This window comes from Petromyzon marinus, chromosome 76 (assembly GCF_048934315.1).
Source record: "Petromyzon marinus isolate PM22_M1 ecotype Great Lakes invasive population chromosome 76, UKy_Petmar_22M1.pri1.0, whole genome shotgun sequence".
Lineage (NCBI taxonomy): Eukaryota > Metazoa > Chordata > Hyperoartia > Petromyzontiformes > Petromyzontidae > Petromyzon > Petromyzon marinus.
The window spans coordinates 1,592,067-1,611,396 of NC_133742.1; the positions used below are offsets into that span (position 1 = coordinate 1,592,067).

Consider the following 19,330-nt stretch of genomic DNA (forward strand, 5'->3'; position numbering starts at 1 on the left):
ATACACACATACACAGAGACACATACACAGAGACACATACACAGAGACACATACACAGAGACATACAGAGAAACAGAGAGACACATACACAGAGACACATACACAGAGACACAGAGACACATACACAGAGACACAGACACACATACACAGAGACACATACACAGAGACATACACAGAAACACAAACACACATACACAGAGACACATACACAGAGACACAGAGACACATACACAGAGACACATACACAGAGACACATACACACATACACAGAGACACATATACAGAGACACAGAGACACATACACAGAGACACAGACACACATACACAGAGACACATACACAGAGACACAGAGACACATACACAGAGACACCGAGACACATACACAGAGACATACACAGAAACACAAACACACATACACAGAGACACATACACAGAGACACATACACACATACACAGAGACACATACACAGAGACACATACACAGAGACACATACACAGAGACACAGAGACACATACACAGAGACACATACACAGAGACACATACACAGAGACACAGAGACACATACACAGAGACACATACACAGAGACACATACACAGAGACACATACACAGACACATACACAGAGACACATACACACATACACAGAGACACATACACAGAGACACAGAGACACATACACAGAGACACATACACAGAGACACATACACAGAGACACATACACCGAGACACAGAGACACATACACAGAGACACATACACAGAGACACAGCGAAACAGAGAGACACAAACAGATGCAAGGCTGCGCTGATTCGGGAGAGAGAGTGGGGGAAGAGGGGGAGAGAGAGGGGAGGGAGAGAGAGGGGGGAGGGAGAGAGAGGGAGCGCTCCCATTGTGTGTGGAGAGAGGAGAGAGCGGCAGGGAGAGCGAAGACCTCGAGAGAGACAGAGACACAGAGACACAGAGAGAGACACAGAGACACAGAGAGAGACACAGAGACACAGAGAGAGAGACACACAGAGAGACACACAGAGACACACACAGAGAGACACACAGAGACACACACACAGAGAGAGACACACAGAGACGCACACAGAGAGAGACAGAGACCCAGACACACACACAGAGAGAGACACAGAGACACACACAGAGAGAGACAGAGACCCAGACACACACACACAGAGAGACACACAGACACACACAGAGAGAGACACACAGAGAGACACACAGAGACACACACAGAGAGAGACACACAGAGAGACACACAGAGACACACACAGAGAGACACACAGAGAGACACACACAGAGAAACACACAGAGACACACACAGAGAGAGACAGAGACCCAGACACACAGAGACACACAGAGACACACACAGAGACACACAGACACACAGAGAGGTAGAGAGAGAGACACAGAGACACACAGAGACACAGAGACACAGAGGTAGAGAGAGAGAGAGACACACACACAGAGACACACAGAGAGACACAGAGAGACACAGAGACACAGAGAGACACACAGAGACACAGAAAGAGACTGAGATTGGGCCGTGCATCACAATGGAGACGACGACTACTGACGTGACGCCCGTGAAAACACGTAAGGCTCTCTCGTGTACACACACACACGTGCACACACACACACACGTGTACACACACACGTGCACACACACAGCCACGTGTACACACACGTGTACACACACACGTGTACACACACAGCCACGTGCACACACACAGCCACGTGTACACACACATATACACACACTGACACGTGTACACACACACGTGTACACACATATACACAATGTACACACACTGACACGTGTACACACACGTGCACACACAGCCACGTGTACACACGTATACACGTGTACACACGTATACACACGTGTACACACACACACATATGCACACACTGACACGTGTACACACACACGTGTACACACACACATATACACACACTGACACGTGTACACACACGTGTACACACACACGTGTGCACACACATATACACACACTGACACGTGTACACACACGTGTACACACACACACATATACACACACTGACACGTGTACACACACGTGTACACACACATATACACACACTGACACGTGCACACACACGTGTACACACACACATATACACACACTGACACGTGCACACACACGTGTACACACACGTGTACACACACACTGACACGTGCACACACACGTGTACACACACGTGTACACACATATATACACGCACTGACACGTGCACACACACGTGTACACACACACGTGTGCACACACATATACACACACACTGACACGTGCACATACACGTGTACACACACTGACACGTGTACACACACAACAACCGCCATTCACCACAAAGTGGCGGCGACGTCACCTTGGCGCTTGTGCCAGGCTAGGTGCACTTTGTTGTTGTGATAGTCGCTCCTCTGCCCTCTTTTGTTGCTGGAGGATGACAACTGCCCAGTAGCAGCGTCCATCACGAGATTGGTCTCCTCCTCCACAGAGGCCGACCTTAACTCTGCTGGTACCGGTCATCGACAAGTCCACTCAGCGTGCCTGGCAAGGCGATGTTGAATAATCCTTGCCAGGACCTTTCCTGGGACACTGAGGAAGGGGATGCCCCTGTAGTTGTTACAGTCTGTCTGGGTCCCCCTCTTAAAGAGGAGGACCACCAGGGCATCCAATCCTGCAGAACCCATCCTGTGGTCCAGACAGTTGTGACGATGTCACGTGGGACAGTCTGTACACAGACGCCACTTTCCCTGATCTCAGACTCCGGGTTAACCCCTGGAACTACCTCCACAGATGGCCCCGCAGCCAGACACTCAGAAGGGGTGGACACTTCTGCCAATATTTGAGGCAGGGCAGCCCCGGCAAGACCATCCCCACCTTGCCCCATGGTTGCTGATGGGCTGAGGGAGGAATTCCCCTCTGCCAAGACCTCGTACCAATGCTCTGCAATCCTGCAGACCAGTTGCTCGTTTATGTGATCGTGGGCTACTGAGGCAGAGTCAATCCCTTAAACAACCCGCGCCCAGCACTCATCCTGGTAGCACCACACGGCTCTCCGAGCCTCTGAGCGAAGGCTGCGGTAAGGCTGCTCACTCTCCAATGCTGAATGTTGTAGATGACGGGAGTGGGCCTCTCGCTTTCGCTCACCCAGCTGCAACATTTCCTCCGTCAGCCAGGGCCTCTGGGGAAGTTTGGACTGCGTACCCAATGCAGCCATTGCAGCTGCATGAGCCACAGTCCCAAACGATGCCAACCCCAGCTGCAAGCGATGTTGACATTCTCGCTTGCAACTATCCTCAGCTGGCTGAGACCAGCTTACTGTGGGTTTGAATGGGATCCTAGATAGAAACCCACCACCACAGTGGAAGAATGGCAGGCGCATCTCATAGATGACAAGCTAATGGTCAGTGGGCAGATCAGCTCCACGGTAGGTCCTAGTGTCAAAGACCTACCACATCTGCTATTCCATCACGATGTAGTCCAGCAGATGTTCTTGCTTGGACCCGGCGTGCATCCATGATGTTGTGTGGATACGCCGATGCCGGAACAGCGTGTTGGTCATTACAAGCCCATGGGCTGCACAGAAGTCTAGCAGCCTCCTACCGTTGTTATTGAGCTGATCTGGCCCATGGCTTCCAATGACTTGACCCAGATGCCAGCGTCATGACCTACTCAGGCATTGAAGTCACCCAACAAGATGACTCTATCCCGAAGGGCCACTTTAGCCAGCACCTGTGACAGGCCAGAGAAGGCATCTGACTCATCGGCCTTGTCTGCATCCCTCCGCTGATGTTCATCTTCGGTGGGGGGGGCATAAGCAACCACGACCACCATTCCTCGCCTCTTGTTGATGGAGAGGCGAGCCCACAGTAGCTTGTGGCTTACGGCTTTACACACCTCACCGCCACGCTCCCACACCCCCTTTCATTATTTTTTTTATCAACAACAAAAAAGTGCCATTCCCTGTTGTTGGGAAAGTTTCCTGCCCCGAGTGGAGAACTGTCCACCACTCATAATGACTGCGGCCAGAATCGGTTCACCGATACCCGGCAATCTCCAAAAGAGAGGAGTGGCAGCCTCTCCCCCACAAACGAGAGTCGGAACATTCCGCGTGGCCAGTCGCAGTCGTCTCCTGTCCCTGCAGGAACCACGAAAGGGGGAGTTCAGTCTGGCTCTGACAAACGGAGCTTGGCCACAAGGCAAGTTTTCAAGTTTCATTTATTAGGTAGAGCCCTGTGAGCCACGCGGCTCTTAAGTCGCGTGCAACCGCAACAAACTAAATTTGAACACAGAGAAACATCTTAAAGCGCCGACGCTCAACAGAAACGTCCAGGAATAAACCAGCAAATATTCCACGCACAAAAAAAACTTACTAAAACGCTGTGTGCAAAAATCACAATGTGGTGCACGCCAACAACAACAACAACCATGAGACAATTTAGATTAACCATATGTTGTCGAATTTCCAAAATAAAGCTACGAAAACAATGTAACAACAGTAATCATAGGAGCTGTGATTTTAAATTTAACAATAAACGATTTACATAACACGTCATCGACGCCTGTCTCGTGGGCCTCTAGCACGAGATCATTGTGGTGGTCCTTGTTGGAAGTGTCTGGTGGAGGGATTACCAGCACCTCGCACACACACACACACTAATACAGCTACACATACACACCCTCCACTCACACCACTATACACACAGCCTACACCACTTACACACACACTAATACAGCTACACATACACACCCTCCACTCACACCACTATACACACAGCCTACACCACTTACACACTAATACAGCTACACATACACACCCTCCACTCACACCACTATACACACAGCCTACACCACTTACACACACACTAATACAGCTACACATACACACCCTCCACTCACACCACTATACACATAGCCTGCACCACTTACACACATACACACTAATACAGCTACACATACACACCCTCCACTCACACCACCATACACACAGCCTGCACCACTTACACACACACTAATACAGCTACACATACACACCCTCCACTCACACCACTATACACACAACCTACACCACTTACACACACACTAATACAGCTACACATACACACCCTCCACTCACACCACCATACACACAGCCTGCACCACTTACACACACACACTAATACAGCTACACATACACACCCTCCACTCACACCACTATACACACAGCCTGCACCACTTACACACACACTAATACAGCTACACATACACACCCTCCACTCACACCACTATACACACAGCCTACACCACTTACACACACACTAATACAGCTACACATACACACCCTCCACTCACACCACTATACACATAGCCTGCACCACTTACACACATACACACTAATACAGCTACACATACACACCCTCCACTCACACCACCATACACACAGCCTGCACCACTTACACACACACACTAATACAGCTACACATACACACCCTCCACTCACACCACTATACACACAGCCTGCACCACTTACACACACACTAATACAGCTACACATACACACCCTCCACTCACACCACTATACACACAGCCTACACCACTTACACACACACTAATACAGCTACACATACACACCCTCCACTCACACCACTATACACACAGCCTACACCACTTACACACACACTAATACAGCTACACATACACACCCTCCACTCACACCACCATACACAGCCTGCACCACTTACACACACACACTAATACAGCTACACATACACACCCTCCACTCACACCACTATACACACAGCCTACACCACTTACACACACACACTAATACAGCTACACATACACACCCTCCACTCACACCACTATACACACAGCCTGCACCACTTACACACACACTAATACAGCTACACATACACACCCTCCACTCACACCACTATACACACAGCCTACACCACTTACACACACACTAATACAGCTACACATACACACCCTCCACTCACACCACTATACACATAGCCTGCACCACTTACACACATACACACTAATACAGCTACACATACACACCCTCCACTCACACCACCATACACACAGCCTGCACCACTTACACACACACACACTAATACAGCTACACATACACACCCTCCACTCACACCACTATACACACAGCCTGCACCACTTACACACACACTAATACAGCTACACATACACACCCTCCACTCACACCACCATGCACACAGCCTGCACCACTTACACACATACACACTAATACAGCTACACATACACACCCTCCACTCACACCACCATACACACAGCCTGCACCACTTACACACACACAGCCTGCACCAGAGACACACAAATACAGAAGAACACACAGAGACACACCCAGACACACACACACAGCAACACAGACACACACATACAGACAGACACACAGACACACGGGGAGAACACACAAATTCCAGATATATACAGCAGGCATCGTCAGGGTCTGGGATCAAACCCCCACGGATCTCCTGTACAACAGGCGAGAGAGATAACATCTCATCGCCATCATTGGCTATTAAAACTGCGTACAGAAGGAGTAAAATCTCCCCCCCTAGTGAGACGCGGTAGCCAGCGGGAGCCTCCTGGCCACGCGTGCTGAGCGGAGCTGTCTGCGGCTGTGCGGGTGACGGGAATAGCGAAGCGGAAATCTGGGGGTCGCAAACAAAAGGAGCCTCTGAGATCTGGAGAGGGGGGAAAAAACCTCTGCTCTGGCACCGAGGATTGCCGCTTACTGCGCATGCGCGCGTTGTCTGATCTTTGTTTACAAGATGGGACTCACCACTCAGACTCACCACTCACCACTCAGACTCACCACTCACTCACCACTCAGACTCACCACTCACTCACCACTCAGACTCACCACTCACTCACCACTCAGACTCACCACTCAGACTCACCACTCAGACTCACCACTCAGACTCACCACTCACTCACCACTCAGACTCACCACTCACTCACCACTCAGACTCACCACTCAGACTCACCACTCACTCACCACTCAGACTCACCACTCACTCACCACTCAGACTCACCAATCACTCACCACTCACTCACCACTCAGACTCACCACTCACTCACCACTCAGACTCACCACTCAGACTCACCACTCACTCACCACTCAGACTCACCACTCACTCACCACTCAGACTCACCACTCACTCACCACTCAGACTCACCAATCACTCACCACTCACTCACCACTCAGACTCACCACTCACTCACCACTCAGACTCACCACTCAGACTCACCACTCACTCACCACTCAGACTCACCACTCAGACTCACCACTCAGACTCACCACTCAGACTCACCACTTACTCACCACTCAGACTCACCACTCACTCACCACTCAGACTCACCACTCACTCACCACTCAGACTCACCACTCACTCACCACTCAGACTCACCACTCAGACTCACCACTCACCACTCACTCACCACTCAGACTCACCAATCACTCACCACTCACTCACCACTCAGACTCACCAAATCACTCACCACTCACACTCACCACTCAGACTCACCACTCACTCACCACTCAGACTCACCACTCACTCACCACTCAGACTCACCACTCAGACTCACCACTCACTCACCACTCAGACTCACCACTCACTCACCACTCAGACTCACCACTCACTCACCACTCAGACTCACCACTCAGACTCACCACTCACCACTCACTCACCACTCAGACTCACCAATCACTCACCACTCACTCACCACTCAGACTCACCAAATCACTCACCACTCAGACTCACCACTCAGACTCACCACTCACTCACCACTCAGACTCACCACTCACTCACCACTCAGACGCACCACTCAGACTCACCACTCACTCACCACTCAGACTCACCACTCACTCACCACTCAGACTCACCACTCACTCACCACTCAGACTCACCACTCAGACTCACCACTCACTCACCACTCAGACTCACCAATCACTCACCACTCACTCACCACTCAGACTCACCAAATCACTCACCACTCAGACTCACCACTCACTCACCAATCACTCACCACTCACTCACCACTCAGACTTACCAATCACTCACCACTCAGACTCACCAATCACTCACCACTCACTCACCACTCAGACTCACCAATCACTCACCAAATTACTCACCACTCACTCATCAAATTACTCACCACTCAGACTCACCAATCACTCACCACTCACTCACCACTCAGACTCACCAATCACTCACCAATCACTCACCACTCAGACTCACCACTCACTCACCACTCACTCACCAATCACTCACCACTCACTCACCACTCAGACTCACCAATCACTCACCACTCACTCACCACTCAGACTCACCAATCACTCACCACTCACTCACCAATCACCACTCACTCACCAATCAGACTCACCACTCACTCACCACTCACTCACCACTCAGACTCACCAATCACTCACCACTCACTCACCAAATCACTCACCAAATCACTCACCACTCACTCACCAATCACTCACTCACCACTCAGACTCACCAATCACTCACCAATCAGACTCACCAATCACTCACCACTCACTCGCCACTCACTCACCAAATCACTCACCACTCAGACTCACCACTCACTCACCAATCACTCACCACTCACTCACCACTCACTCACCAAATCACTCACTCACCACTCAGACTCACCAATCACTCACCAATCAGACTCACCAATCACTCACCACTCACTCACCACTCAGACTCACCAATCACTCACCAATCACTCAACAAATCACTCACCACTCTCTCTCCCCGTGTGTCTCTCTCTCCCCCCGTGTCTCTCTCTGTGTCTCTCTCCCCCCGTGTCTCTCTCTGTGTCTCTCTCCCCCCGTGTCTCTCTCTGTGTGTCTCTCCCCCCGTGTCTCTCTCTGTGTCTCTCTCTCCCCGTGTCTCTCTCTGTGTCTCTCTCTCCCCGTGTCTCTCTTTCCCCCCGTGTCTCTCTCTGTGTGTCTCTCCCCCCGTGTCTCTCTGTGTCTGTCTCTCCCCGTGTCTCTCTCTGTGTCTCTCTCTCCCCGTGTGTCTCTCTCTCCCCCCGTGGCTCTCTCTCTCTGTGTCTCTCTCCCCCCGTGTGTCTCTCTCTGTGTCTCTCTCTCCCCCCGTGTCTCTCTCTGTGTCTCTCTCTCCCCGTGTGTCTCTCTCTGTGTTTCTCTCTCCGTGTGTCTCTCTCTGTGTCTCTCTCCGTGTGTCTCTCTCTGTGTCTCTCTCCCCCCGTGTCTCTCTCTGTGTCTCTCTCTCCCCGTGTGTCTCTCTCTGTGTCTCTCTCCCCCCGTGTCTCTCTCCCCCCGTGTCTCTCTCTGTCTCTCTCTCCCCCCGTGTCTCTCTCTGTGTCTCTCTCCCCCCCCCGTGTCTCTCTCTGTGTCTCTCTCTCCCTGTGTGTCTCTCTCTGTGTCTCTCTCCCCGTGTCTCTCTCTGTGTGTCTCTCTCCCCGTGTCTCTCTCTGTGTGTCTCTCTCCCCGTGTCTCTCTCTGTGTCTCTCTCCCCCCGTGTCTCTCTCTGTGTCTCTCTCTCCCCGTGTGTCTCGCTCTGTCTCCCTCCCCCCGTGTCTCTCTCTGTGTCTCTCTCTCCCCGTGTATCTCTCTGTGTCTCTCTCCCCCCGTGTCTCTCTCTGTGTCTCTCTCTCCCCGTGTCTCTCTCTCTGTGTCTCTCTCCCCCCGTGTCTCTCTCTGTGTCTCTCTCTCCCCCCGTGTCTCTCTCTGTGTCTCTCTCCCCCCGTGTCTCTCTCTGTGTCTCTCTCCCCCCGTGTCTCTCTCTGTGTGTCTCTCTCCCCGTGTCTCTCTCTGTGTCTCTCTCCCCCCGTGTCTCTCTCTGTGTCTCTCTCTCTCCGTGTGTCTCGCTCTGTCTCTCTCCCCCCGTGTCTCTCTCTGTGTCTCTCTCTCCCCGTGTATCTCTCTGTGTCTCTCTCCCCCCGTGTCTCTCTCTGTGTCTCTCTCTCCCCGTGTCTCTCTCTCTGTGTCTCTCTCCCCCCGTGTCTCTCTCTGTGTCTCTCTCTCCCCCCGTGTCTCTCTCTGTGTCTCTCTCCCCCCGTGTCTCTCTCTGTGTCTCTCTCCCCCCGTGTCTCTCTCTGTGTCTCTCTCCCCCCGTGTGTCTCTCTCTGTGTCTCTCTCTCCCCCCGTGTCTCTCTCTGTGTGTCTCTCTCTCTCCCCCCGTATCTCTCTGTGTCTCTCTCCCCCCGTGTCTCTCTCTGTGTCTCTCTCCCCCCGTGTCTCTCTCTGTGTCTCTCTCTCCCCGTGTCTCTCTGTGTGTCTCTCTCTCCCCGTGTCTCTCTGTGTGTCTCTCTCTCCCCGTGTGTCTATCTCTGTGTCTCTCTCCCCCCGTGTCTCTCTCTCCCCGTGTCTCTCTCACCCCGTGTCTCTCTCTCTGTGTCTCTCTCACCCCGTGTCTCTCTCTCTGTCTCTCTCTCCCCGTGTGTCTCTCTCTGTGTCTCTCTCCGTGTCTCTCTGTGTCTCTCTCCCCATGTGTCTCTCTTACTCCCCGTGATGAGTCGGATGTGTTGTATAAACTCATGTCGAAGGTGCTAGCTAAAATTACGCCTCGGGATCGAGTCATTTTGTTGGGTGACTTTAATGACCCCTGAGATGGAGTTGTTTGAAGACATGGGCCAGATCCACTCAATAACAATGGGAGGAGGTTGCTAGACTTCTGTGCAGCCCGTGGGCTTGTAATTAACAGGTCCCTGCAGGCTGGGCTGGTAGGAACATTGGAATTTTGCGCAATTTTATTTTTACACCCCAACAGCACGAGATTTCACTTCGTTAAAGTATTGAAAGGGGACGGACGGACGGACACATTAATCTATTGCAGGCTGGTACACTCAGTTTACAACTTCGTTCCTACCAGTATAAACAGGCTCTTCCAGCATCGGCGCATCCACACAATATCATTGATGCACACTGGGTCCAAGCAAGAACATCTGCTACACTATCGTAACGAAACAGCAGATGTGGGCCCATGTCCTTGACAGCAGGACCGACCATGGCGCTGATCTACCCACTGACCATCAGCTTGATATCTGTAAGATGCGCCTTCGGCGGTGAGTATCCATCTAGCACCTCATTCAAGCCCACAATGGCCTGGTCTCAGCTAGCTGATGAAAGTTGCAAGCAGGAATTTCAACATCGCTTGCAGCTGGGGTTGGCATCATCATCATCAACCCTCTCCTCCTGTTGCTGAGAGGCAATGGGCGAGGTTCAGGACTTTGGCTCATACAGCTGCAATGGCTGCATTGTGTATGCAGTCCAAAGTTCCCCAGAGAGCCTGGCTGATGGAGGTGTTCCAACTTGCCTACTGCAACCGTCTACAGAATCCAACGTTGGAGAATGAGGAGGCTTACCACAGCCTTTCCTCGGAGGTTTGGAAAGCCGTGCAGCGCTGCAAAGATGAGTGGTGATGACGGGTTGCTGAGGAGATGGAATCTGCCTCAGTAGCCTGGAATCACAAATCACTCTTTGATTCTATCAAAGAGGTAACTTTCAGCGCCACACCTATCACCATCCTTGAGGGAACGAATGGTGATCCAATCTCCGACCCCCAGGAACTGGTCTGCAGGTTTGCAGTGCATTTCTGTGAGGTTTTGGGTGAATGGAATTTCCACAGTCCAGACAACATCACGAGGCAAGGTGGGGATGACCCTGCTGGGGCTGCAGTGGGGTGGCAGAAGTAGCCACCCCTTGTGAGTGGTTGTACAAGGGGCGATCCAGAGTCCTACAATGTAACAGGAAAAGCACTGGGCAAAGATGATCTTCCAAGTGAAATGCTGACAGAGGGTGGCGTCTGTATGCAGATTGCCCTACGTGACAATAATAATAATAGATTTGGACCACTGAACGTAGCTAACCGTGCTAATCACACTTTCGATTAGCACGGTTGGCTACCTACGGTGATAAAGAAGTTCAACATACATGGATGGGTTCCGCAGGATTGGAAGGATTCCCTGGTGGTCCTACTCTTTAAGAAGGCGGACAGCACAGATTGTAACAAATACTGGGACATCTCCCTCCTCAGTCTGCCGGGAAAGGTCCGGGCAAGGATTATTAATCAACATTGCCTTGCCAGGCACATTGAGGAGAATTTTCCAGAGCCCCAATGTGGTTTCAGACCAGGGCGGTCTTGCACGGATGCCATATTCTCTGTCTGTCTGCTACATCAGAGCTGTAGGGAATTCCAACAATACCTACATCTCTGCTTTATTGACCTGGTCAAGGCCTATGATACCATCTGTAGGCCAGGGCTCTAAGCTGTTCTTAGTGCTTTCGGAGTCCCTGACGCTCTGCTCACAATCGTGAAGGGCCTTGATGATGGTTGTCAGGCCCGGGTAAAGCTACGTGGCCTGGAGTAGGAGCCATTCCCTGCTTACATTGGGGTGCAAAAGGGATGTACTCTGGCTCCCACATTATTTAACATCATCTTTGACCACGTAGTTCCAGAAGCTTTCCATGGCTCTACCAGTGGAATTTCCATCTGGTACAGATACAATGGGAGGTGGATCGATGCCCGGGTATAGTCGAGGGGTGGCTCCCTAGTAGTCTACTATTTTACGTATGCTGATGATATTGTGATTGCTGCTCACTCAGAGGAGGAGTTGGGGATGCAGCTGCTGCACCTGGAGCATGCTACTAACACATGGGGCCTCTCACCATCAGCTCCCCAAAAAAGCACCTGCCTGAGTATTTGATGTCATCAAATGATCCCCTCCCTTAACCCCCATGAGCGATGGAGAAATTGTGGAGAGAGTGTTTCCCATACCTGGGTAGTGTGCTTATGACCAGCTCCGGTTTGACAGCCGAGGCCCCACTCCGAATTTGTCGGCTGTGTACTGCTTCTGTGTGGAAGCTACCTGGCCTGTCACTCCACACAATGCTCCGGGTCTTCTCGGCCACAGTCATGCCTTCCCTTCTCAATGCTTGCAAAACATGGACCCCCCCTAAACTTCAGGTTGGCCTGCCTACGATCCATCCTGGGTTTAGCCAAGCTGAATTGTGTGAGCAGCTCACAGATTCTTGAAATTTCTGGACACATTCCCATCGGTGAGCTCCTCCGGCAGGCAAGGCTGCATTGGCTGGTTCATGTAGCCCGCATGCCCAGCCACCGCATGCCCAAGCAGCTTCTGTTTGACCGGATAGAGAGGAGTAACCAGGTGCGGCATGGGCTGAAGAAGAGATGGGCTTATGTGGGACAGGACGATGTGGATCTGATTGGACTTGCTGATGACTGGTACCAGCAGTGTCAAGATTGGCCTCTGTGGAGGAGGCTCGTGAAGGACGCTGCTACTGGGCAGTTGGTGGCAGTCGCCCTCCAACAACAACAGAGGGCGGAGGAGCAATGCCCACAACAATGAGCGGAGTGCCAGGCGGCTAAAATACAGCGAGTTGGCACAGTAGGGGGCACAGGTGGTGCATCGGCCAGTCACCTCAGTCAGTCAACCCATGGCACCTACATGGTCTGTCCCTTGACCTCCTGTTAGCGAGCCTTCGACACTTCACGTGGCCTCAAAGTGCACCTGGCCTGGCACAGAGGCCGTGGTGACATCAGTGTCACTTCGAGGCGGATGGCGAGTATCGGTATTGGTGTATATTCGTGAGTTTATGTGTATGTACATATTAGTGTGTATGTCTGTGTATATATTAGTGTGTATGTGTATATAATAGTGTGTATGTATATATATTAGTGTTTGTATGTGAATGTGTATATTAGTGAGAGTGTATATATTCACGTGTATATTGTTGAGTGCTTATATATATTAGTGTGTATATAGTGAGTGTGTGTATACAAATGTTAGCGGGACCTCGTTCTCTGTGTCTGGGCCAAGTGAGTTCCACACAAGGGGAGCTTTATCCATTGTGTGAGTGGCTGGAGGGGAGAGAGGGGGGAGAGAGGGATGGGGGAGAGAGGGGGGAGAGGGGAGGGAGGGGGAGAGTGGGAGAGAGACAATTCTCACGATGCCTACAACAGTACCACAGAGATAGAGAGACGCTCCCTCTCCCTCTTCTCCCTCCCTCTCCCCCCTCTCTCTGGGTTGAGTGCTGTGCCAGGCTAGGTGCAGGAGGCAGAGGTCACGGGACAGACCCAGGTGCCATGGGTTGTACTGCTGTGCCAGGCTAGGTGCAGGAGGTCACGGGACAGACCCATGTGCCATGGGTTGTACTGCTGTACCAGGCTAGGTGCAGGAGGCGGAGGTCACGGGACAGACCCAGGTGCCATGGGGTGTACTGCTGTGCCAGGCTAGGTGCAGGAGGTCACGGGACAGACCCAGGTGCCATGGGTTGTACTGCTGTGCCAGGCTAGGTGCAGGAGGTCACGGGACAGACCCAGGTGCCATGGTGTGTACTGCTGTACCAGGCTAGGTGCAGGAGGCGGAGGTCACGGGACAGACCCAGGTGCCATGGGTTGTACTGCTGTACCAGGCTAGGTAAACGAGGAGGTCACGGGTCAGACCCAGGGTGTGTTGGGGTCGACTTGAGGGTTCCAGTGGACATCAACAAGTCGAGTGGTGACTACTTCTGGTCTGTACTGGTGCACAGCACTCGACTACAGAGTACACAAGGACCATCGTTGATGTCGGTAGCACTTAGGGTGATGATGTTCCCCAGTTTGTGCTTGCTGGGTTCTGGACCAGGTTGACCTTTGTTTTGGTCTTGGCGGCTACCTTTTTCAGGTGGTCCTGGAAGGTTTAGCGTACGTTCCAGCATCATGCCAAGATAGGTTGGAGTGGGGTCATGTCGCACAGTGCTGCCGCAAAAGGTTACTTTCAGAGTCTGTTTGGCGCTCCCATGGGAGAAATATTCCCCCATGGCATTTAAGTCTCGGTTCAGAGTGGATTCGATGTTGTGGAAAGTGGCTGCTTGCGTTGCCAAGGCAAGATCGTCCGCATTTATAAATTTCCGTGACCCAGTTGGTGGCATGTCACTGGTGTGGCCATTGAAGAGTGTTTGCAAGAGTACTGAACCTTGTAGGAATCCTTTGCTGTTGATACGGGGTCAGCTGGATTTCTTGCCCATTATAGAAATGCAGTCACCCATTGCTCAGCATCGTCCATGTCAGGTGTATTGTTTAGAGGCAAGGAATGGTCCTTGCGAGCTTCAACATGAAGCCCTTAATCCAGTCGGGTGTTGTAGGCCAATGACCACAAAGGCCTCAAAGGCCGCGCCGTTCTCGGATTTCTTCTGGAAACCGGCCTTGATGTGGGTCGTAAAGGCCAAAACCTTGGTCACAGCAGCTGCGTGCAAGTCGGAATCACCCCGCTTGCTCTTCAGCGATCACTGACTCGACGAGAGGGCTGATTCTCCAGATAATAATGCATTCTAGGAGTTTATAGGGAGGGTCGTGCAAAGGCGTCATATCGGATTTTAGCTTTCCAGGTCGTCTGTTGGCTTGCTCGTTTTGGATATTGCAATAACCAACCGCTATGATTTTGGGATGCATCCGGTTTTCATGGGTTTGGTGTAGAGGTTTGCCAGCCATCGGAGTCCCCTAGGGCCTGAGTGATGGAGGAATCCTTGGGGGATGCCATCTCGGCCAGCAGCCTTGCCTTCCTACACTGCAGCCAGACCCCTCCTCACTTCCTCTGTGCTGCTGATGGCGGTGGGGGTCTTGTGGAGAAATTGAGGCCATTGTCTGATGGTGCAATCGGCGATGGATCTCTCGCTTGATGTTTTGTTGTCGGGCAGGAATGTTGTCTTCTCCACTATGTTGGAGGCTATAGAGTTGGGCAGGCCTCTTGCGGTCCAGTATTCTGTTTTGGTTAGCAGCACCAAGACGCCATGGTAGGGCCCAGGCACGGCAGCTGGAGTGTGTGAAGTCCAGGGCCTTGAATGCACTCAATCCACCGCTGGCGTTTGGACGAGTCTATCGATTCTAGCAGGGACTTTCCAACCTGTGGGCTGCCCGACTGTTTGTGCTGTCGGAGCAGCTCCTGGGTCTCTGTTGTCCAGCAGGGAGTGGATTCTTTCCCGAAGCCTAGGGGTGATGCTCTTCTTGGCAGGTTGCAGTAAGGAGGCCAACAAAACGGTGATAGCATTCCGGTGTCGTGGGAATTGGACTCACCACTCTCACTTACAGCCTCCTTATAGTGGTCCCAGTCAGCTTTGTGAACCCATTGAACCCATTGGCCTTTGTGGTCATTGGCCTACAACACCGACTGGATTAAGGGCTTCATGTTGAAGCTCGCAAGTCCCAGGGCTTGAACCGAGGCTTTCTCTGATACGGGCTTAATGTTTCTGACACGGCCATTATGAACCCCACTGTTGAGAATCGCCCATTTAGAATCGGACATGAAGAATCCGGTGAGCTATACAGCTCTTTTTGGGGTTGGCAAGATGTGAACTCCTTCATCTGGTTACAGGTCATGGGTTTGATCCCAACCCTGATGATGCCTGTTGTATATTGGGAGTGTGCGTCTCTCTCTTTCCCCATGGTCGCGTGGATTTTTGTCTGGATTCTCAGGTTTTTCCCCTCCACATTTAGAATCAACATCACAAGTTCAGCGTATTTTGCTGCTGCTATAAATTCCTACACGATGATAAGCCCACGACGTTGAGCTATCATTTGTGATAGTCAGGTCACTTCTGACAAATAGCCACGTAGCTCTGTGCGCCTTACCTGGTGAATTAAAATTGCTTATGTCCAGTCGTAAAAATCGGCGCGAGACTCAGAGAGGACTCAATCTGAGCCGGACTAAGAGGAATACAAATCCAGTAGCCATGGTAGTGAGAGCAGAGCTGTTGCAATGTGGAGCAGGAAGAGATGGAGAGCGGGGACAGGGAGGGGGAGAGGAGAGAGAGAGGGAGCGAGGGAGAGAGATGAAGGGAGGAGAGAGGGAGAGAGAGGAAGAGAGACTTTTTGACTTTTAAACAACTTTTATTGCCAACCAGCAGAACCTCGGCTTTTCCTGGATTTACTTCACTGCGGTGTAGGATCGTGTATCATCAGCATATTGATGGCACTTGACGTCTCGCGATGAGATGACACCGGCGATCGAAGAGACGTACGTCGACAATAGGAAAGTCCCGAGGACGGACCGCTGTGGTACTCCAAGCAGTCACCCGGCTTGACGAACCGCGATCGACCATGGAGGTAGGCCCCAGTGGCGTGTCCGACGCAGCAAACCTTGCCGTGAGCCACCCGATGGGGATCCCACGTCCAGTGGCGTCGAAGGGGGCTGAGAGGTTGAGGCCAACCAATGCTGCGGCACACCATCCACGATCTCGGAGAGGTCATCAGTGGTCCTGAGCAGCTTCTGTTCCACTGCACGAGCCACTGTCACATCTCTCCCAGTAATACCGCCTCGAAATGTACACCCACTGAGCACTACTCGTAGTAGTAGCTACTAGTAGCAGTAGTAGTAGCTACTACTACTGGTATTGGTCGAAAGTGTACTACTAGTAGTACCTACTACTACTGGAAGCAGTAGGTACTATACCACATTACGATCCATCATCCCCCATCTCCTCGCTTTGATTTCAGTACTTTCCATCCACGTTCTACGCCTGTACCTGGAAGTCATAATAATCCCTCCACACTCTGCCCCTGCGTGCAGGAGGCGATGTTACAGCTTCTGTTGGTGTTGTCGATGTTTGATTCCTTGCATATCTTGACCCCAAACTCATCTCGCCTCTCTCTCCCCTTTACGTCTTAAATCTCACGCAGATTTAAATATAACAGCAGCAGCGCCTTAAACCAAGGTACTTTTACGAATTGTACACAAGATGATAGTGGTTGAGATAACAACCAGGAGTGGGGTGGTTATTATTATTAAAAGTGATAGTGGTGTAGTTATGGTGACAGGATAATTGGCGGGAGTGGTTAAGGAGGGTTTGGGGTAGTGATAGGGGTAGTGATAGTGAAAGGGGTAGTGATAGTGAAAGGGGTAGTGATAGGGGTAGTGATAGTGATAGGGGTAGTGATAGGGGTAGTGATAGGGGTAGTGATAGGGGTAGTGATAGTGGTAGTGATACGGGTAGTGATAGTGATAGGGGTAGTGATAGTGGTAGTGATAGGGGTAGTGATAGTGATAAGGGTAGTGATAGGGGTGCTGATAGGGGTGCTGATAGTGATAGGGGTAGTGATAGGGGTGGTGATAGGGGTGGTGATAGTGATAGGGGTAGTGATAGGGGTGGTGATAGGGGTAGTGGTAGGGGTAGTGATAGTGATAGGGGTAGTGATAGTGGTAGTGATAGGTGTAGTGATAGTGATAGGGGTAATTATAGGGGTAGTGATAGGGGTAGTGATAGACTGATAGTGATAGACTGATAGTGATAGGGGTAGTGGTAGGGGTAGTGATAGACTGATAGTGATAGTGGTAGGGGTAGTGGTAGGGATAGTGTTAGTGATAGGGGTAGTGATAGGGGTAGTGGTAGGGGTAGTGATAGACTGATAGTGATAGGGGTAGTGATAGTGGTAGACTGATAGTGATAGTGGTAGACTGATAGTGATAGACTGACAGACTGATAGTGATAGACTGATAGTGATAGACTGATAGTGATAGACTGATAGTGGTAGTGGTAGACTGATAGTGATAGACTGATAGTGGTAGTGGTAGACTGATAGTGATAGACTGACAGACTGATAGTGATAGACTGATAGGGGTAGTGATAGTGATAGGGGTAGTGATAGACTGATAGTGATAGGGGTAGTGATAGTGATAGAGGTAGTGATAGTGATAGGGGTAGTGATAGGGGTAGTGATAGTGGTAGACTGATAGTGATAGACTGATAGTGATAGTGGTAGACTGATAGTGATAGACTGACAGACTGATAGTGATAGACTGATAGTGATAGGGGTTCGTGTCTCTGCTTCACCACTCCGCGTCTCCTGTCCCCCCCCTCCCCCCCAGGCTGTGCCGAGTGCTGCGTGCGCTGCCTAGGGGGGGTGCCCTACGCCTCGCTGGTGGCCACGCTGCTCTGCTTCGCCGGCGTGGCGCTGTTCTGCGGCTGTGGCCACGAAGCGCTGGGCAACGCCCTGGCACTGCTGGATGAACACTTCCTGTACCCACACCACGACAGCCTGCTGCTCTTCCAAGTGTCAGTCACCTCCACCTCGTCACACCTCGTCACACCTCGTCACCCCCCCCCTCCTCCTCTTCCAAGTGTCAGTCACCTCCACCTCGTCACACCTCGTCACACCTCGTCACCCCCTCCTTCTCGTCACCCCCCCCCCCTCCTCCTCTTCCAAGTGTCAGTCACCTCCACCTCGTCACACCTCGTCACCCCCTCCTTCTCGTCACCCCCCCCCCACCACCTCCTCCTCTTCCAAGCCTCAAGTCACCTCCACCTCG

The 19,330-nt window shown here is 51.6% G+C and overlaps 1 protein-coding gene across 2 annotated transcripts in view; it reads left to right on the forward strand.

Annotated features, from left to right (window-relative positions):
- The window catches only part of LOC116957512 (neuronal membrane glycoprotein M6-b-like), a 55,635-nt gene that overhangs the window by 11,551 nt on the left and 24,754 nt on the right, over window positions 1-19,330 (forward strand). The window contains exons 1-2 of one of the 2 annotated variants that reach the window (XM_032979718.2): window positions 885-1,598; window positions 18,890-19,076. In XM_032979718.2, the coding sequence (XP_032835609.1) occupies window positions 1,559-1,598; window positions 18,890-19,076 (227 nt within the window). In that variant the 5' untranslated portion in view covers window positions 885-1,558. Of the gene's footprint in view, window positions 1-884; window positions 1,599-18,889; window positions 19,077-19,330 lie in introns of those variants that run through there. The other variant, XM_032979717.2, reaches the window with a different exon arrangement.